The following is a 22,260-nucleotide window of genomic DNA, read 5'->3' on the forward strand; positions in this document are numbered from 1 at the left end:
CAAGGCTTGTTTCGACAAGACAGTGCATGCGACTGAGTACAGCATAGGACAGCAAGTTATGCTCTCTGTATATAACCCCAGCACATTCCTGTCCCCAAAATACTCGGGTCCGTACTCCATTGTGGATAAAGTAAGCCCTTCCGTATATAAAATAAAGTACCCCAACGGTAAGACTGCGTGGTTCCATATCAACCATCTGAAGGCATATGGAACACAGTCGAACCACGCACACCATGTCATGCTCGACGCAGCACACCACGCCCTGCCCACAGCCAACGTAACCCTACCATCCCCCAACACGTCCAGCCCAGCCACGGACTCGACCTCGACTCCACCCCCAAAATCTACACTCCACCCCGGAACGCCCAACGACTGCAGCAGCAGAGACAGCGACTGTGACTCGGACGATAGCCACAGCACGCCTCCCTACGATCCCCATGCAACAGGACCCACACCCAGCGATTCCGACTACGATCGAAGTGATCCCTTCATGATCACTTTCCTAAACAAACCCCACCACCGACACCAAACTACACTGACGACCCTGATTTTGTCCCCACACAGCTAGACACCAATTATTGGCACCGAGATGACTTGTTCCGACTCGTCCGAAACGACGAGAGCGACCCCACCTCACACCATGCAGCCCTTTCAGCCCTGATACACTCAAGAGTTTGGCACCCGGGAGAAGAGGACGACCTTGGGTCTGACTCCCAAACCGAGAACCCCTTTGCGACCCTGTTCGCAACCGAGAACTGAGGTGTCCAGATGATGTTTAAAAGGAACCGCTTGGGAGAAGTGGTGTCCTTTCTGATGGAACCTGCAGAATGTTTTATGTTGTTTGTAAGTTTGTTAAATGTTGGATGTCCAACAGGAGAATTTTTTTCTCAATGCCCCCGCCTATTCGGCAGAAACCTCTGAGAACTTGTCCGCACGCCTTTTCAGCAGAAACCTCCGAGGACTTCCCTACATAGACTCACTATTGCCAGACACTAGTTCAGCGGAACTAGCTTGTCTGCAGAGACTGGTTGACGCCCGTTCGTAACTGCCCTTCTGGTTCGAAGGTAGAACCTCTACTGCAGCCCCACCACGATGACTACATTTCTTGTCCGTTCTTGTCGGTGGCTCAGGCAGTGGAGAAACGGCTTGGGACCCGCCCTGCCTGGGAACCCCCCTCTGGTCAACTACGCTCGGGTAGGAGAGACACGGCATTGGTAGCCGTCCTACCCGGGGACTCCATCCAACTCTTACCCGTCGCGGCCCATACGCACCTCATTTTGGCACTTTTCGTTCAAAAAGTTATGTTTTGTTTTAGATAACCTTTAGGTTGGCAACCACATGCTATTTACATCCTAAAACATTTGGATGGTAAATCGCACAGTCTGCGAGACGGCTCGCACTGGTTCATTATTTGGAAGTATGTCTTGTCCTAAAATTCGTTTTTTGAAAAACAAATGAGGGAGTCACACATAGTGACCAATTATAAAGGGAGTAATTGGCACTAAAGGACAGACAGACTATCGTACGAGATATTAAACAAAGATAGTTACAGACACTATGCTTGTTTCCACAGAACTCCAGAAGCTCCAGGACCGGAGAAGAGAAGAAAGAAAAGGAAAGAGAAGAGCCATGAGGACTTCCTTCACATGGATCAGCATCATCTTTATGGACATCTGGGTGCGCGTGAACGCGAACCCCATGACTTCAAGCCCCCCAGCCGTTAATGTTTCACTTCCCCACAGTACCCAGAGCCCAGTCACCAGCGACACCACATCATCTTGGTGTGCCAGGTTTATAACCTGGTACTCCCTGTCCTATGTAATAGAAACCTTACTGCTATTAGCGATACCCTGCTGCATAGTGCAGACTATGCGTCTACGGAAATGGAGAAGGAGAGCCCACCGCGCTCGAACCCCGGTATACAGGATCAGATCCCCTATTTTCGGATACGACCAGACCCCCGACCCCCACGATCTATAATAAAGAGCATTCACTTGCGTTTTATTGTAAATAAAGAAATGTAAAGAACTGTTCATGAGCAAATTGTACGATCCTGAGCTTGACTGCCAAGCCAGGAAAACTGATGTATAAACTGCGATGATTTTGTTTGTATGGTTGAGGAAGGTAGAATGATGAAATGTTCAAGTGAGTGTAGTGTATTAAGAATAGTTAGAGGTTCCCAGTTTATTGGTTTGTAATGCATGTCCCTGTTTCACATAGCGCCCTTAGAATTGTTAGTTAAAATTTTTTTGCATAGCTATGGTCAGTGCAGGGGCCATGAAGGAAGTGCCCCCCCCCCTCCAGGTCAGGGAATGGAAAGCAACATAGTTATGTGATCCTTCACACTTCGCGTTAGGATCACAAATGGGAATGTAGCCACTTAAAATGGCCAACTCCCGATTCAAAATGGCGAACGGCAAAGGCTGATGGGAAAGTCAGCCAATAGGACAAAAACGAGCAGCTGCAGGTTGGCTGTGTATTTACCTCTGGAAAGGCCAGACAAGATCGATACCAGCAACCATCAGCATAACAAAACACCAGCCATCTGCATACTAATGAGCAATCCCCGGGAACAATAAGCAACATTTAGACACACAAAGCAAAACCAGACTCTTCGGCGCCAGCAGAAGCCTACACAAAAGGAGGTGAACGAGCACCTCAAGATCGCCCATCGATCAGCATTGGAGAAAATCGAACCAAGCGATTGGGACAAAGTCCAATCGCTTGCGACCAGGTACAGGGTCCACCCCGAAAGGCGGGAAGCCCCTGGGGACTATAAGAATTGAGCCCCAAGTTCAAGTCGCTCTCTTCCCCAGCTCTTCAGCTCTTCACCACCGCTTCGCCAGCTCCTCACTCTTCAGCAGCTGGTCGAAAACTGTAAGTCTTACTCCAACGCTCGCTACGAGATAGGCGCTCCTAGCTATCAATCTGGACCAACTTCGAATCCCGCAGGCTCAGAACCCGAACGAAAGGCCATTTGTTTCCCTGACCTGGTGGGCCAGTTCCAAGTTAAGTATAGGCCTGTTAGTTGTAGAAGTAGCTTAAACGTAGAATTTGTGCATGAGTAGTGATTACTGTGTATAATAAATATGCGTTGATTTAAATCTTACTAATCGGTGTATTGGATTATTGATCATTACTCGGACTTGAACCACGTGGCGGTATCATAAAGATACCTGGCAACTCAAGAGCAAAGGTGATAAAACAGAGCCATTAAACTAAGGCAAAGTTAGCAACAATCCGCATTCAGCATCTTTGTTCTTTTTGAATATCAACAATATTGAGGCTTGTGCCAGTGTTGGTGGCAGGGTGCCCCTTACTAGTGTGCCTGCAAACATCTCCCGCAGGTGCGGGGCCAGTGCTGGTGCAAATCTGTTGTAGAAGTCCACCAGGAATCCATCATGGCTTCCTTCAGTTCTAATGGTGCTTCCAGGCCTACCCCCACGACCAGCATGCCCGGTATGTCAAGGAACTGGTTCATCCCAAGTCCCCCTCGGGAGGCTTTGAGGTGTACAGCCCTCGGGAGAAGATTGTGATGGCTTTGTTGATCCTTTCTGGCGTGGCAATTAGTCTACTCCTACTGTCGCTGACCTAGGCTAGTTCCCTCGTGCTGCCTGTTTCTCAGCTGGTGAGCCAGCAGACGGCTGGCTTTGTCTCCATGTCTGCAGAAGGTCCCCCATGTCTGGCGAAGCTTGTGCACTGCTTTTCCAGTGAACAGCAGGTCAAAGCCCATCTGTGGCTTTTTTCTCTCTGCCAGCAGTTCCACGGACAGGGTTGAGGAGTACCGCAAATCCACCTCCAGCTGCTGCCTGGCCACCCTCTCCTTCCTATCTTTGCACGCCTTGTATGCAATAATTTCCCCTCTTATCACTGCGGTCAGTGCCTCCCACAACGTGGAGAGTGAGACCTCCCCATTCTGGTTGTTGGCAACGTACCAGTCTATGGAATGTGACATCGGTCGCAGAATGCCTCATCGACCAGGAGGGCTGCGTCCAGCCTCCATGGGGTATTATGCCTGGCCGTCTCCAACCTCACATCCGTGGAGTGTGGTGGGAGATTATGATTGCAGAGTACTCCGCTCCTACTACCCCCGGAAGAATCACTTTACCCACTCCAAAAAAGTCAATCCTGGTATATACCCTGTGTACCTGGGAGACGAAGGAGAACTCCTTCTCCTCTGGGTGTGTGAACATCCAAGGGTCCACTGCACCCATCTGTCCCAAGAAAATATTCAATTCCTTTGCCATGTTTGATTTTCCCCCCGACTTGGGTTTGATCTGTCTGTCCATGGGGCCTGTACGCAGTTAAAGTCTACCCCCCCCCCCCGAGTCGGTGTGTGTGACTATGTCATGGATTTCCGCCATGGTTTTCTTCATGAATTCGACATCGTCCCAGTTGGGAGCGTCCACATTTACAAAGACCACTGGTGTCCCTTCCAGGTCATCACTAACCATGACGTACTATACCCCTTGGCCCGTAATAGTCGTTGTCAATGCTGTCTTCTTGTTGAGCAGTATGGCCGCCCCCTTCGCCCTCGTCCCATAGCACAATTGTTAAGTCTGTTGCCCCCAGCTCTTTTGTACCATCCGCAGTCGGTTCTTCCCCCTCAAATGTGTCTCCTGGAGGAAGACTATGTCAGCTCTCAGGCTTTCCTGATGGGCGAAGACTCCGGATCTTTTCAACGAACCGTTAAGTCCCCTGACGTTCCAGGTGACTATTCTGACGGTGGGTTTCAGTCACCCCCCACCTCCGGCAAGGCCAATCATACTTGCCTTGTGGATGCACCCCTGCACTGCAGGATTTCCCTTCATTTGGTGGCCATCCAAGATGGCTGTGGTCACCGTATTCGCCATGGGGCTGTACCCCCGTGCTCAGGGGTTTCCCTTTGTCCAGGGGCCAACCAACATGGTTGTCATCATTGTGTATGTCATGTGGCTGTGCCCTTGCATTCCGGGGTTTCTCTTTCCACGGGAGCCCTCCATGATGGATGTATGAGGTGCCCTTGTTTCCACTGTTATCATGTGCGATCTGTCGTAGACAACCTTCTACCACCCTCCCTTCCCCCGCCGACTTTTCCTCTGTGTCTGTCTCCCCCCACGCCTCCCCATGCACCTGCAGCCTCCAGCCCCCCCGCTCACAGTTTTCCTCCCAAAGTTCTCTCCCCGCCCCCCCCCCCCCCCGCGGTGCTGCCAGGCACTCTCTCCCCGTTGGGAGTTGTGACATGGCCCTCCCTCACTCGTACCTCCCTGTGCTAGCTCACCCGCTAATTTGATGGACCCCTCACACCCCACGGGATTCATCCACACGAGGTGGAGATGGTTGACAGCTTCAAATTCCTCGGTGTGCACATAACCAACAATCTGCCTCGGTCCACCCACGTTGACACTACGACCAAGAAAGCTCAATGGCGGCTATACTTCCTCAGGAAACTAAGGGAATTCGGGATGTCCACATTGACTGTTACCAATTTATACAGATGCACCATAGAAAACATTCTATCACAGTTTGGTATGGCAACTGCTCAGCCCAATAACATAAGAAACTACAGAGAGTTGTGAACACAGCCCAGTCCATCAAGCGAACCAGTCTCCCATCCACTGACTCTGTCTACACCTCCCACTGCCTTGTGAAAGCCGGCAGCATAATCAAAGACCCCCCTCCCACCCAGGATGCTCACTCTTCCAACTTCTTTCATTGGGCAGGAGATACAAAAGTCTGAGAACATGCACTAACGGGTTCAAAAATAGCTTATTCTCCAAGGTTACCAGACTCCTGAATGACTCTCTTATGGACTGATCTGATCTCTTCACACATCTTCTCTACTGAGTAGTACTGCACTCCACATGTTCACCCATTGCCTGTGCCTATGTATTCCCAGTTTGGGTCACTGTCTGTGCGGAGTCGGCACATTCTCCTCGTGTCTGCGTGGGTTTCCTCCGGGTGCTCCAGTTTCCCCCAGATTTCTCTGGATCTGTAAAGATTTAATCACCTGCTAATGCTCGCATTCCAAGCATTGTCTGGCATCTTTGAATTTGTCTATATATATGTTTCTGGAACATACCTCTTCATTCACCTGAGGAAGGAGCAGCACTCCGAAAGCTAGTGATATCGAAACAAATCTGTTGGACTTTAACCTGGTGTTGTAAGACTTCTTTTTGAGCTTGATGACGTCTTTGAGGACTTGGAGCTCCTATGCTAAGAAATCCCTCCATTAATTTATTGGGGGATAGCCCGGCTCTGGCCTAGTGCCGCATTCCTTTTGGATGAGGCCGGATACCCACACGCCGCGTATTCGCCATCGCCTCAATCTTCCTCTCCAGACTTTTACTGATTCTGCCATCTTAATGGCTTAGCAGGTTGTTCCTGGCATCCCGTTGCAGTGGTGTTAGAGGAGGGTGAGATTTTTTCTTGGTTTTAGGGTCTATTTTTAGACTAAGAGTGCCTAATTTTAGGTTTACAGGAGGACATCCACCTTTTGTGCATCCGCTTAGCAGATCCCTGTTACCAGAAGCCTGCACAGTAATTTTTAATGATTCATTATTGGGTAAGTAGTACTGATCAAATCTCTGGATAAATTTTATCTACGTTACAAATCGATGCTTCTGCTACATTGCTATTAGAAGTACCAATACCAAAATTGTACAAAATTATATTGCACTATCCCAACAGGAATGTATTAAAGAAATACGATAATTTTACCTTTGCGCAGGGGCGGCATGGTGGCGCAGTGATTAGCACTGCTGCATCACGCCACCAAGGACCCGGTTCGATCCTGGCCCCGGGTCATGTGTGTGTGAAGTTTGCACATTCTCCCTGTGTCTGCGTGGGTCTCACCCCCACAACCCAAAGAGGTGACTGGTAGATGAATTGGCCACACTTATTTCCCCTTAATTGGAAAAGAAAAGAATTGGGTACTCTAAATTTATGTATTTTTTAAAATTTACCTTTGCATATGTGGACAATGGATGAAGACTTTCACTCACGGCTATGAACCACTCCTCTTCCTTTGGCGTATCGTTGAAAAGGAATGTTTCCTTGCTCAGGTCAATTTCTTGAAAGCTTTTAAAAACCAACAATCAGAAAATCTTAATCAGAACATCTGGAAGTAGCCTTCATGATTCCATGAAACAATTTTGGAAAGTAAAATATTAACATAGCCTTAATTTTCACTGACTTATTAATTAATTACTGTCTTATTAATTAATAATTCAGTCATAACGGGTCACACTCATCATGGGTACAGATTTCCTAGGCCTGATGTCTCATGGTGATGCCAAAATTGTTTGTAAAACAGCATCTATCGTGGTGTGAAGCAGCATTTATGGCAAAATGGCATTCTTCACTCAAAGGATTGTTGGTTTTTGGAATGTTAAGTCAATGAGTGTATTACATTTAAAAATTGACAGAAGGGAATCGAGGTCTACTGGGTTACTGTGGGAAGGTGTAGCTGAGGTAGATGATTTACCACGATCTTACAGAATGTCGGAACAGGCTTGAGGGGCCAAATGGTCTAATCCTGTCACTATTTCTAATATTCTTAAAAACCAATGTCAATAGAGAGCTTTTGAGAGGTGATTCACAGCTTTCAGTAAAAGATGCATGGCTGTGACTAGTACATATCATTTTTCTGTATTGTTTGAACATAGAAATTCTATTGTACTCCTTAAAGGGTTATTACCGACTCAAACAGCATCAGAGGTCATTCAATTTGTGTGAGTTCTCTGAAACAGCTACTTCCTGCTCTTTCCCATGACTCTGTAAACCTTTCCTTTTTTTAAAGTATTTACCCGTTTCCTTTCTGGAAGTTACTACTGAATCCTCTTCCATCAACCACCTTCGGGTAGCACATCCCAGATTTTGCTCCAAAAACGGTTTATGCTTCCGTCCCAGTGCTCAGTTACCAACTATTTTTGTGGACATTTATTCCAAATCAATGTTTCTAATGTATGTACAAAAATAAAGCAACCCAAAAAATTCTCATCTCATGTAATTTAAACTTTAATAATTGTATTTTATTCAATATAGCAAATGATTTCAGAATAAGGAATGGGGCTATCGTGATTTTGGCATTTCTTAAAAGAGCAGAAAATAGGTGGCAGTGGTTAGCACTGCCACCTCACGGCACCGAGGTCCCAGGTTCAATCCTGGCTCTGGGTCACTGTCCGTGTGGAGTTTGCACATTCTCCCCATGTTTGCGTGGATTTCGCCCCCACAACCCAAAGATGTGCAGGGTAGGTGGATTGGCCACACTAAATTGCCCCTTAATTGGAAAAAATAAATTGGGTACTTTAAATTTACTTTTTTTTTAAATCAGAAAATACATGACTTCTGTTGTCACAAACATACCCAACACAGTAGATATCAGGCGGTTCAGCATCGTAGTTCAGCCAAGGCTTCAGATCCTCCTTGGGAGACTTACCATTCACATTGTATGTCCCTGCAAAAATCCTATGTAAAACAAAAAACATTTTTCCTGAAGAAAGTAATGCAAAAAGACACAATCATAATTTCTCAAATACATTTTGTCAAAGTGATGCTAGGTCTGCAGAAGGAAAAAAGCATTTGCAAGTATCTGACACTTAAAGCCTGTCATATTCAACTCACATGCACCTTACACTGTGATATATGTATTTATTTTAAAAATATACACATGATGCACGCTACTGTAGGTTTCTTGAGAAGACCCCAGCAGCTTCTGCAGCCTACTGCGTGTCCCATTCTTTTCCATAAGCTCGCCAACTGGGATGTGGGAACCTCAGCCAATCTGCCAGTGTCCAGCTGTGGCTGTGATAGCCCAGCTACAAAGATGAAGGTATGAATTAATCAACGGAAAGTGATCTTCAATGCATGCCAGTTTCCTCATGTCACTGTGTATTTTTTGTTTTAAGCAGCACGGGACACGTGAATCCCAGGTGCGCTACAGCTGGTTCTATGGACCTCCAAGATTATCATAAAAGCAGATTAGGGAGGAAAAAATGGTCCCTTAGAAATAACGGCCCTTCTGTGATTGACAGACTGATTTTTAACCACTGGTTGGTAATGTAGCAGAGCGAGCAGGAATGTGGTCACAATGGGGGCCACAGATAAAGGTCCTCAAAATCAAGAAGGGACTAGAAAGGGATCATGCTCAGGGGAAGGGCCAGAAAGAGCAGGACAATGAAGGATTGAGGTCAAGATTGCAGTTATTTCCCAGTAATGTAATTAGAGCCCAAAGTGCCTATTTCAACAAGAAACATTCTAGCTTTTGGGAAGATAATTTTGGCTCCTGAAATATAAAACTGCATTCACTGGCACTGGGGCAGAAGACGATTAGGTGAATCTTCAGTTCCATCTTCACTGTCCCAGCAATCTATTTTCAATGTCAGGGAAGTTAAATTTTTATGAGAACTTTTCAAAAATGCTTTCCCAGTTCATGCAGAAAGTTGTGTGCTGTGTTTTTATTTAGTGTAGTGGGGTGCAAACACTCGATGCAGAATGTTGTGGGTAAAGGACTTCCAATAAAAGTAGTTTATTGCTGAGCTAAACAGCTACATACAGTACTTGTGCTCTGTCCGAGATCCCGGGGATACCTCTGCGCTCCCGCCATGTGACCGCTTACGTAATCACATTCTCATGTAACCACTCAGCCTACATCTTCCCTGTTTAATTGGGACATCGGGTGACATGAGACATAACTTTTTTTTAAAATTTAGAATATCCAAATCATTTTTTTCCAATTAAGGGGGAATTTGGTGTGGCCAATCCACCTACCCTGCACATCTTTTAGGTTGTGGGGGTGAAACGCACGCAAACATGGGGAGAATGTGCAAACTCCACACAGACAGTGATTCAGAGCCGGGATCGAACCTGGGACCTCGGCGTCGTGAGGCAGCAGTACGAACCACTGCGCCACCGTGCTGCCCAACATGAGATGTAACAGTGTTCACCATTGGAAACTATATATAGACCATGATGTGACATGTAATAAAACAAATTGACGATGCATGACAATTCACATATTTACATTAGGGCATGGATTAGGCTGTACTACCTGGTGCATAGTCTATTGTATCTCCTTTGCCACCCCCCTTCCCCCCCAACTCCCCCAACCCCCTTTTCTGTTGGAAAGAAAGTTGAACTTCAAAAATCAGTTAAAAGCTAAGTGGCAGTAAAAACTTGGAATCTTGTATTCAACCTGCTTAAGCGCCCAGACCATGTGACTACACTGGTTGGTAGGCATCATCTGAGGCTACCAGGTAGCTATTTGGTTGTGAGGCATTACTGTGCACCACCGCCAATTGGTCATGGCTACGTGCAGTCTGAATCCTGACCGTCTGTCCTGGTGTTAGAGGGCTGAGTCTCTGGACATCTCAATCATAGTGCGTTTTGCTTTTCAATCTACGTTGCAGGGAAGCCTCATTTACGTTGGTTTAAAGTTAGGGCTGCAGCAGGTCCTTAGCAGGAGGAATCATTGTCCTGGTGCGTATGGAAAAGAGTCAGGCAGGCCCTGTCATGGTATATTTCACAGACTGAGGAATGCAGCATAGTAGCTTGTGCGATCCCATGCACATTTCACTAGAAGATGCTGGACTGAGAGAACTGTCCATTCTGCCAAACTTTTTAACTATATAGGGGACTGCTCTTGATATGCTCCAAGTCCCATGTGCATGCAAAGTTGTGAAATTCAGCGGAGAAGAATTGGCGGGCACCATCTGTCATGAGTCTCTGCATGTATGGTGAAGTGCCTCTTGAGCTTTATGATTACTGTTTACTACTGTCTTGGCAAGTAGTAAAGTTCAAACCACCCGGACTATGAATCAGCCAAGACCAAATGTTGTTTAACATTCCACTCGAGGACGTCAGCTGCTTTGAATGCCCATGGGAGGTCCAGGACCTCGTGTAGCGGTTCCTTTGCTTGATGCAGCTCGAGTTCATTGCACAATGCCCGTCTGGAGAATTCCCTTTCCATGTCTTTGTACATAGAGGGCCAGTGCAGTGATTCCTTGGCCCTGTATCTGATTGGTTTCAACCCAGGATGACCTTGGTGCAGTTGTGTGTAGTACCTCTGGAGTGCAGGAGGGATGATGAAGAATGTGCAGAGCTCTTGGAGAAATGCGTTTGAGGATTCTGGCCAGCACTTCATAATGACATTGTGCAGCTTGTATCGGCACATTGTACATTGACCTGTAAAGCCTGCTCGATTTCCTGAATTTGACGAGAAGTCTGCACCTCTATTGCCATAATGCCTACGTTTTCCTCACGATCTGCCTCATCTGTGGTGGACAAGGACATTCTGGAGAGGGCATCAGCCAAGTACAGATCCTTGCCATGTTTGTAAATGACGTTGAGATTGTAACGTTGCAACTTTTAGCATCATGCATTGCAACCAAGCAGCCATATTTTGGGGAGGCTGATGATCAGTTTTAATTGTTGCAAGGCGACCATATATTAAATCACAAAATTTCTGACAGGCAAAGACTAGAACAAGAAGTCTTTTTCGATGTGAGCATAATGAGTCTTAGTGTCAGTGAGGGCCCTTGAAGCGAAGGCAATTGGCCTGCCATTCTGGATGTAGACTGCACCAAGTCTGTGCTGGGAAGCATCTGCTGGTATGAGTGCAGGTGCTTGAACATAAGACATAGGAGCATAATTAAGCCACTCGGCCCATCGAGTCTGCTCCGCCATTCAATCATGGCTGATATTTTCTCATCCCCATTCTCCTGCCTTCTCCCCATAACCCCTGATCCCCTCATTAATCATGAACCTATCTATCTGTCTTAAAGACACTCAGTGAATTGGCCTCCACAGCCTTCTGCGGCAAAGAGTTGATTTCTCTGGCTGAAGAAATTCCTCCTCATCTCAGTTTTAAAGGATCGTCCCTTTAGTCTGAGATGGTGTCCTCTGGTTGCAGTTTTTCCTACAAGTGGAAAGATCCTCTCCGTGTGCACTCTATCCAGGACTCGCAGTATCCTGTAAGTTTCAATAAGATGCCCTCTCATCCTTCTAAACTCCAACGAGTACAGACCCAGAGTCCTCAAACGTTCCTCATACGACAAGCTCTTCATTCCAGGGATTATTCTTGTGAACCTCCTCTGGACTCTTTCCAAGGCCAGCACATCCTTCCTTAGATACGGGGCCCAAAACTGCTCACAATACTCCAAATGGGGTCTGACCAGCCTTATACAGCCTCAGAAGCACATTCCTGGTCTTGTATACTAGCCCTCTTGACATGAATGCTAACATTGCATTTGCCTTCTTAACTGTCGACTTAACCTGCACATTAACCTTAAGAGAATCGTGAACAAGGACTCCCAAGTCCCTTTGTGCTTCTGATTTCCTCAGCATTTCCCCTTTTAGAAAATAGTCTATGCCTAAACTCCTCCTTCCAAAGTGCATAACCTCACACTTTTCCACATTGTATTTCATTTGCCACTTCATTGCCCACTCTCCTAGCTTGTCCAAATCCTTCTGCAGCCCTCTTGCTTCCTCAATACTACCTGTCCCTCTACAGATGTTTGTATCATCTGCAAACTTAGCAACAGTGCCTTCAGTTCCTTTTTCCAGATCATTTATGTATATTGTGAAAGGTTATGGTCCCAGCACAGACCCCTGAGGCAAACCACTAGTCACCGGCTGCCATCCTGAAAAAGATCCCTTTATCCCCACTCTCTGCTTTCTGCCAGTCAGCCAATCCTCAATCCATGCCAGGATCTTACCCTTAACACCATGGGCGTTTAACTTATTTAACGGTCTCCTAGGCGGCACCTTGTCAAAGGCCTTCTGGAAATCTAAATAAATCACGTCCACTGGTTCTCCTTTGTCTAACCTTCCTTGTTACCTCCTCAAAGAACTCTAACAGATTTGTCAGACATTCAAATTCAAACATCAAAGTATTGTAATAGCAACAGGGCTGCAATTGCTTGTTTGAGTCTGTTGAAGACCACTGTGTGGTGCTCTTGCCAGCACCATTTGATGTCTTGGCAGAGGAATTGATCAAGAGGTCCAGTTACCTCACTTTAATATGGAATAAACGAAGACAGATAATTTATTCCACCAATAAAGCGCTGTAAAGCCTGCTTGTCCATTTGTCGTATAGCCCTCGTCTTGTCTGGATCGGGCTTGACACCATCATCGGTAAATAAATGGCCTATGTAAAGAACTTGGTTGACCCTGAATCTGCATTTCACAGGATTAAGTTTTAATTGGATGGTCTGGATTAGATTTTTTACCGGGAGACAAATGTTCTTGAACTGTTTCAGGATTATCTTGGGGTCTACTTTCTCCTCTTGTCTGGAAGACAAGTGACTTGACTTTTTTGTCGGCCTCAGGGCCCACAAAGTTGAATAGGGCAAAAAGCCTGTACCTTTTCAACTTGCCTGAGAGTGCAGCACTGCAGTAAGTATGTGACTCCTGGAACTTTTCTAAACTATGCACAATATTTTCATCAAATACTAGTGGGTGGGTGAGGCAAAGTCCTTGTGCCATACTGCAAACTCCTGACACCATGTAGAATGTTGTGAGTTCCACAAATCACTGACATCAAAAACCTCCAACAAAAGTAGCTTATTCCTGAGCTGAACAGCTACATACAGAACTTGCCCTCTGCCAGAAAACCTGAGGATAATTCTCGTGCCCCCGGGGATAATCCCTGTTCTCTCACCATGTGACTTCCTATGCAGCTGTGTCATCATGTCCTCACGTGACCAGCTGGTCCACACTTGACATTCAATTCAGCAGAGGTGGGCTGCTGTTTCTCGAGATACAACTGGTTTCAATACACACTTGAGCAATGCTACATATTTACACAATAAATATTTAAATTTAAACTCACCTATAGTTTCTGATATAAGTGTACTTCTCTTCTTGCTTCAGCAACTCTGATTTGATCAGATTGTCTCGTAGGCCAAATTGTGGCATTGTGAGGATTTGGGCTTTGCTTGTAGCCAACAAGTTGGCGTTGCGGACCATGTCATCTGTTATGTCAGGCTTAATTTTATCTGGCCTTGAATCACAAATAAAACATTTTTACCATCTTTAGTGTTTCAGCGTATGGAATATTAACATCGAGATGAACGGTGAATCTATGTGAAACGTATGAAACCACAGTTGGAATAGTTGTGCCATTCTGGACTAACAGACGACAGCTAGAAAAGATACAACGCACAAAAATGCTGTCTGACCAGGGAAACATGCAGTTATAAAGAAATACTTGAAATAATTGGGGCTGTTTTCATTCGACAGAAGAAATGAAGAGATGGAACAGAATAGATTATTGAATGGGACAAAACTATAAAAGGTTATTCATGAAGCCCCGCCTTCTCAACCTTGTTCCTCGCCTGAGGTGTGGTGATCCTCAGGTTAAACCCCTCAAAGGGGAAAGCAGCTGATAGTCATCTGGGACTATGATGACTTTACACATTAGATATAAAATGAAATGCAAGAGATTAGAACTGGGGACAGGTGAGACAGATAGCTAAAGAAAAAGGGAATTAATGGAAATAGAAGCACAGCAGGCCCAGGGAATTGCTCATGAGAAAAATAAACACCAGCACAGCCTGGCTGGGCCAAACAGCTGGTTTCCATTTTGTAATTCCATGTAAACACTCCCAACAACAAGAAATCTCTTGCTTTCCATGAGCTCATTGTTGATGATCACATTATGGCCTTACCTAAGATATGGCTGAGGGATAATGACACCATTCCGCGGAGTGAAGCTTCCCCGCCTAGTTGTACATTCCCCCACCCACCCTGCTCAAACTATCACGATGGTAACGTCACGCTCATCTGCAAATCTAATTTTGGTCTGCTTCCCTATTCCTCTGACAACGACTCCTCCTTTAAGCATATCATCTTGTTTCACCCTTCACAACTCTCATTTAAAATCCTTGTTCGGCATTGCAAATCCAAATATCACTAACTTCCTCTGAGACAGTTTCCCTGTTTTTCTACTCTGCCTCTGCAATGAATGAATTTTCACCTTCAGTGACTTCAACTACCATCTCAACTCTCTGGTTCTTGCTCGGACTTTACCGTCCTTCTTTCCTCCCTCTATAGCTCCTTTCACATAAACTGTCTCACCAACATTCACGGCCACCCCTTCTGTCCAGTTACCACACAAGGCCTCACTGCCACATCTTAAATATCATTTGATACAATCTTGAATCTTTCCTTTTATTGCTCACTATCTATATCCCCCTTTCAATCCACTTCTTTTCAGTGCCTGATGCTTGAAAAAACTCTCTTCCAAGTCACTCACCTCTGCACTCAAACTCCCAACTAATCTTATAATCCATGATGATCCCTGCACATCTATTGATTTATTAAATCACACCTTATTATCTTTTCCACCCTAATCACCCCTGTGTCACCAGTTTACCTCCGACTCTCCTCAAATTTAAGGGATGCTGACTTAAATTTCTTTGCTAAGCAACTAGTTTAATCATTTGTTGTCACATCTGGCTGGACCACATAAAGTATTATTGGGTACTTCTCGTCATTGCTAAAACACCTCACTGTTCACAGGTCATCCAGGAAGATGAATACAACACCTGGGGTGAAATTCTCCGTAATCGGCGCGATGTCCGCCAACCGGCGCCAAAAACGATGCAAATCAGTCCGGCATCGCGCTGCCCCAAAGGTGCGGAATCCTTCGCATCTTGGGGGGCCGAGCCCTAACCTTGAGGGGCTAGGCCCGCGCTGGACTGATTTCCACCCCGCCAGCTGGCGGGAAAGGCCTTTGGTGCCCCGCCAGCTGGCGCGGAAATGACTTTGCCGGGTGGCGCATGCGTGGGAGCGTCAGCGGCCGCTCACGGCATCCCCGCACATGCACAGTGGAGGGAGTCTCTTCCGCCTCCGCCATGGTGGAGACCGTGGCGAAGGCGGAAGGAAAAGAGTGCCCCCAAGGCACAGGCCCGCCCGCGGATCGGTGGGCCCCGATCGCGGGCCAGGCCACCGTGGGGGCACCCCCCGGGGCCAGATCGCCCTGCCCCCCCCCAGGACCCTGGAGCCCGCCCGCGCCGCCTTGTCCCGCCGGTAAGAGAGGTGGTTTAATCCACGCCGACGGGACAGGCATTCTAGCAGCGGGACTTCGGCCCATCTGGGCCGGAGAATCGTGGGGGGGCCCCGCCAACTGGCGCGATTCCCGCCCCCGCCGAATCTCCGGTGCCGGAGAATTCGGCAACTGGCGGGGGCGGGATTCACGCCAGCCCCCGGCGATTCTCCGACCCGGCGGGGGGTCGGAGAATCTCGCCCCAGATTCCCATTCTCCTTTGTTGCAAAGATCAAGACAATCTAATTTTTGCTGCCATTGATGATTTTTTTCCATTTCCCAGCTCATCATTCCAAACTTCCTCTAACAATTCCCCTCGCACGAATTGTTACCTTTCTCTAGTTTATCTCCTATCTCCCCTCATTTCTTCATTTCATTTCATTTCATTCATTTTCATGCCTACTCCGAGCTCATATTTTCCATGCGACCCACCTCATGGTCTCCAGATCCTATTGCTGCTAAACTGCTCACCACTCAACTCCCCATCCTGGCTCATAGCTGATATTATTGGTAGTTTTCTCTCCTCGGGTTTCATCCTGCCACCTTTTCAAATCTACCATCATCGACGTCTCCTAAACATAAAACTAATCCATCTGTGTTTGCAAACTCTGCCCCATCTCAAAACGTCCTTTCTTCTACAAAGGCCTTGAACACTTTGTCACTTTGAAAATCTGTGCTCATCTTTCTCAGAACATTTTGTTCAAATCTCTCCAATCTCGTTTCCACCTACCTCAAAATACATAGTCACAAAAAAATCCTTCCCAAATGCAACAAAAATAAACTATCCTTCCGCATCTTCCTAAACTTATCTGTAGCCTTCAACACAGATGATTCCATCATCCTCCTCCAACACCTCTCCAATGTTGCTCAGATTGGGACTGCACTTCCCTAATCTCATTCGTATCTATCTATCCTGTCATACCAGAGAATCATATGCAATACCGTCTCTTCTCACTCCTGTACTATAACCTCTGGTGTTCGCAAATAATCTATCCTTGGTCCCTTCCTCTTTCTCACCAATATGCTGCCACTTGGCAACATCTTGCAAAATCATAGTACAGTTTCCATATATGTACTCTTCCACTCTCTTGTCTCTTCTTTACCCTCCAAATGATCAGAAATCCAGAGTTGATGGATTTAATCGATTTAAGCATTGGGAAGACAAAAGTCATTTTCCTTGGTCTCCCTCACAAACTATTTTCCCTTATTACTAACTCCATCCCTCTCCCTGGCAACTGTTTGAATCAGACTGCTCATAATCTTGGTGCTACACGTGATCCAGAGATGAGGATATAACTAGCAGCATAGATAAAGGGGAACCAGTAGCAATAGTAAACTAGATTGCAAAAATGAATTCCGAAAGAAACAGAAACAAAATGAGATAAAACATTTTCACGTGCTGAGTAGTTAGGATCTGGGATTAACTGGAGAGTGTGATGGAGGCAGGTTTAACAGAAGCATTCAAAAGGCAATTAGATTGTTATCTGAAAAGGAAGAATGTACAGGGTTCCCAGAAAGAGGGAGAACGGCACTAAATGAATTTCTCATTCAGAGAGCTGGTGCCGACACAATGGGCCAAATGGCCCCCTTTTGCGCTATAAAAATTGTGATTCTGAGCTTCCACCACACAGTCACAACAACACATTCATTAGGACCTCCTATTTTCATAACACCACCCAACTTTGACCTTGCTTCAGCTCAACTGCTGCTGAAACCCTCAACCATGACTTTGTTACCTCTCGACTTGACTATTTCTGCATGCTTGGCTGAACTCTCACGTTTTACCCTCCGCAAAAGTGGGGTTATTCAGAACTCTGCTGTCTTAACTGACACTAAGTTCTGCTCGCCCGCCACCCCCATGCTCGTTGGTTATATTGGTTTGTGGTTAAGCAACATCTCAATTTTACAATTTTCACCTGTTTTGAAACTGCTGCAAGGCCTCACTGGTGCACTCAGATGCCCACGTCCCAAGCTCTGGTTTACCTCCACCTTGTTATCTCTTCTCTTCTAGATGTTCCTTAAAACCAACCTATGACTAAGCTTCTGGTCAACTGGCCTAACACCTCCTTATCTGGCTCGATTGTGTTCCACAATACTCTTGTGAAGCAGCTTGGAATGTTGCATTCGGTTAAAGGTGCTGTGTAAAAAGTTGCTGTTTTTAAAAATACGTACATGAAACAGATAAAAATTGGCTTAGCATCTCAATTCAGATGCTAATCTTGAACAATACTAGTAACTGTACTGTGGAATGCATGAGAGACTATCTTGTTATTATAAGAATCTAATAACTTCCTCCATCGTCAGGCAGGCAAGAAATGCAGGCGAGAGATAATTTTGGCCTTTTGGCTAAGATCAAGTGTAATGTAGATTGAGCCTTTGGCTCAGATCTGGTATGTCTCTCTTGTGGGGACCATGAATTGGATTCAATTTGAATTGGTTTTTGGAGCAGGTGAGGAGCTGGATTAGGGGTTCGCCCCTGACCCACACTCTGAGCCCTGGCTTTGTAACTCAGAAAAAGTAATAAAAAATAATTTACATATGCTTCCACTTAAAAGTAATGTGTCAGTGAATGAAGTGATTGACGGGAGAAGCTTTCAGGAACACAGTGCAAGCAGTCCACGGGGGCTGATTTAGCTTTTGGCTGGACAGCTGGATCATGATGCAGAGCAAGGCCAGCAGCGCAGGTCAATTCCTGTACCGGTTGAGGTTATTCATGAAGGCCCTGTCTTCTCAACCAAGCCCCTCCTCGCCTGAGGTGTGGTGATCCTCAGGTCAAATCATCACCTGTCAGCTCTCCCCCTCAAAGGGGAAAGCAGCCTATATTCACCTGGGACATAACGACTTTGCTTCACACTTAATTCTGGACAAGTTAAAAAGGTCTTGATATGGAGTGCTTTGTTGGAGTTGCATTTGTGTGCCTTTCACAATCTCACAATGTCTCATAACGATTTTCAGCCAATTAAGAGCTTTTGAAACGTAACCACATGTAATGTAGGGAAAGGCACTATGTGCACAGCAAGGTCGCACAAACAGTAATACGATAATGACTAGATTATCTCATTAATGTTTGTTGAGTCACGAATATTGACCAGGAGAAGCAGAATATAGTTTCTGAAGTCTGTTTCTTCCACATAATGAAAATAATTTATCTAATTATAGGATTTACCCAATCTAGTTGTCACAGGTGAAAGCTATGCATAAATTCTGCTCTGTCGTAGGGGTGAATAAGGCGTTTAGGGATTTCTACAGCAGGCTCTACAGGTCGGAACCCCCTACAGGGCCGGAGGGGATGAGGCACTTCTTGGAGGGGCTGAATTTCCCAAAGGTGGACCGGGAGCGGGTAGAAGGGCTGGGAGCCCCAATCGAGCTGGAGGAGATAGTGGAGGGCTTGAAGGCCATGCAGGCACTAAGGCCCCGGGTCCAGACGGGTACCCAGTGGAGTTTCATAAAACGTTCTCGGGGATATTGGGGCCGGTGTTGTTGAAGATGTTCAATGAGGCAAGGGAAAGAGGGGTGTTGCCCGCGGCGATGTCACAGGCAACGATTTCGCTGATTCTTAAGTGGGACAAGAACCCGGAGCTGTGTGGGTCCTACAGGCCGCTCTCCCTGTTGAATGTAGATGCCAAGTTGCTGGCCAAAATCTTGTGCTCCAGGATCGAGGATTGTGTTCCGGACGTTACTGAGGAGGACCAGACGGGGTTTGTTAAGGGCAGGCAGTTTGTGGCCAATGTAAGGAGGCTGTTAAATGTGATCATGATGCCTCCGGAAGGTAGGGAGGTGGAGGTAGTGATCGCAATGGATGCAGAAAAGGCTTTTGATCGGGTAGAATGGGACTATCTGTGGGAGATACTGGGACGGTTCGGATTCGTGTGGGGCTTTATTAACTGGGTCAGGTTACTGTATCTGGCTCCTGTGCAAGTGTACGGACGAATAGGACAACATCGGACTATTTTAGACCGCACCGGGGGACGAGACAGGGATGCCCCCTCTCCCCATTGTTGTTTGCGCTGGCTATGGAGTCATTGGCAATTGCTCTGAGAGCCTCGAGGGGCTGGAGAGGACTGGTCCGGGGTGGGGGGGGGGAAGCACAGGGTTTCGCTCGATGCGGATGACCTGCTTCTGTACGTTTCGGACCCAATAGAGGGGATGGAAGAAATCATGAGGACTCGAGGGGAATTTGGCCAGTTTTCGGGGTACAAGCTTAATACGGGAAAGAGTGAAATGTTTGTGGTCCAGGCGAGGGGACAGGAGAGCCGACTGGGAGAGCTGCCGTTTAGGTTAGTAAAGGGAAGCTTTAGGTACCTAGGCATCCAAGTGGCGCGGGAATGGGACCAGCTGCATAAATTGAATCTGGCCCGGCTGGTGGACCAAATGAAGGACGATTTTCGGAGGTGGGACGCGCTTCCGCTGTCTCTGGCTGGGAGGGTGCAAACGGTGAAGATGACGGTCCTCCCGAGATTCCTAGTTGTATTTCAGTGTCTACCCATCTTTATTCCGCGGTCCTTTTTTAAGCGGGTCAACTGAGTGATCACGGGCTTCGTCTGGGCGGGCAAGACCCCGCGAGTAAGGAAGGTAATGCTGGAGCGGAGTCGGGGAGAGGGCAGGCAGGCGCTGCCAAATTTTAGCAACTATTACTGGGCGGCTAATATAGCCATGATCAGGAAGTGGGTGGTGGGGGAGGGGTCGGCATGGGTGTGTATGGAGGCGGCTTCATGCAAGGGCAACAGTTTGGGGGCGTTGGTAACTACGCCTCTGCCGTTCCCGCCGGCACGGTACTCCACCAGTCCAGTGGTGGTGGCGGCCCTGAGAGTTTGGGGCCAGTGGAGGCGACATGTGGGAGCAGTGGGAGCATCGATTTGGGCCCCAGTCTGTGATAATCACCGGTTTTCCCCGAGGAGTATGGACGGGGGGTTCCGGTTATGGCGGAGAGCGGGGATTGAGAGGATGGGAGATATGTTCATAGAGGGGAGCTTTCTGAATATGAGGGCGTTGGAGGTAAAGTTTGGGTTGGCGAGGGGAAACAAATTCAGATATCTGTAGGTGCGGGACTTCCTTCGTAAACAGGTGTCAACCTTCCCGCTCCTACCGCTAAGGGGGATTCAGGACAGTGTAGTTTCCAGAGGGTGGGTAGGAGAAGGGAGCGTCTCGGACATTTATAAGGAGCTTACGGGGTCGGAGGAGACGCAGACCGAGGAGCTGAAGCGCAAGTGGGAGGAGGAGCTGGTAAGTGAGATAGAGGATGGTTTATGGGCAGATGTGTTGAGTAGAGTCAACGCATCTGCATCATGTGCCAGGCTCAGCCTGATACAATTTAAGGTTGTTCACCGGGCTCACATGACAGTGGCCCGGATGAGCAGATTCTTTGGGGTGGTGGGCAGGTGCGCAAAATGTGTGGGAGGACCGGTGAACCATGTCCACATGTTTTGGACATGTCCAAAGCTTTGGGGATTTTTGCAGGGGTTTGCGGACGTCATGTCCATGGTGTTAAAGACAAGGGTGGCTCTGAGTCCAGAGGTGGCGATTTTCGGGGTGTCAGAAGACCCAGGAATCCAGGAGGAAAAAGAGGCAGACGTTCTGGCCTTTTCTTCCCGGGTAGCCCGGAGACGGATACTATTAGCATGGAGGGACTCAAAGCCCCCGAAGTCAGAGACCTGGCTAACGGACATGGCCAACTTTCTCTGTTTGGAGAAAATCAAGTTCACCTTGAGGGGGTCACTGTTAGGATTCACCCAGAGGTGGCAACCGTTCGCCGACTTCTTTGCGGGAAATTAATCGTCAGCAGATGGAGGGAGGTGGAGCGGGTGTAGTTTAGATTAGAGTAGGGGGTCAATAAGGGTGGGACCTGTACGAGAGGTGGCTTTTGCACTATGTTTATGGTTTCATGTATATTGTTTATTTTGTTATTGTCACTATACCAAAAATACCTCAATAAAAAGTTTATTTTTAAAAAAAAATTCTGCTCTGTCAAATGTAAATCATGTAACAACGCTGGGATATTCAGCCATTTCTACACCTGTTACTCAACAGCCCAGTGGGTGCATGTGCTGAAATCCAAGGAAATAATGATTTAAAGCAGTCACCATAGGTTTCTATCCACCTCCGCTTGTAAAAATGTTTTCTTTGAAAACACAGGACATAATTGGAGTGAAAACATCGCTGCTGGTTCAATATGAAAAGTAAGATATAGAACTTCCAGTGGAGGCCGTGGAGTGAGTGAATGGTTGCACACAGGG

General features: G+C 46.9%; 1 protein-coding gene across 6 annotated transcripts in view; it reads right to left on the minus strand.

Annotated features, from left to right (window-relative positions):
• inpp5b (inositol polyphosphate-5-phosphatase B) overlaps nt 1–22,260 on the minus strand; it is a 280,167-nt gene that overhangs the window by 78,687 nt on the left and 179,220 nt on the right. For all 6 annotated transcript variants that reach the window (XM_072501900.1, XM_072501893.1, XM_072501913.1 and 3 more), the window contains 3 exons: nt 13,811–13,981; nt 8,347–8,448; nt 6,945–7,059 (listed from right to left, as the gene is read on the minus strand). In XM_072501900.1, the coding sequence (XP_072358001.1) occupies nt 6,945–7,059; nt 8,347–8,448; nt 13,811–13,981 (388 nt within the window). The remainder of the gene's footprint in view (nt 1–6,944; nt 7,060–8,346; nt 8,449–13,810; nt 13,982–22,260) is intronic.

The sequence above is a fragment of the Scyliorhinus torazame genome, chromosome 1, assembly GCF_047496885.1.
Source record: "Scyliorhinus torazame isolate Kashiwa2021f chromosome 1, sScyTor2.1, whole genome shotgun sequence".
Taxonomy (NCBI): domain Eukaryota; kingdom Metazoa; phylum Chordata; class Chondrichthyes; order Carcharhiniformes; family Scyliorhinidae; genus Scyliorhinus; species Scyliorhinus torazame.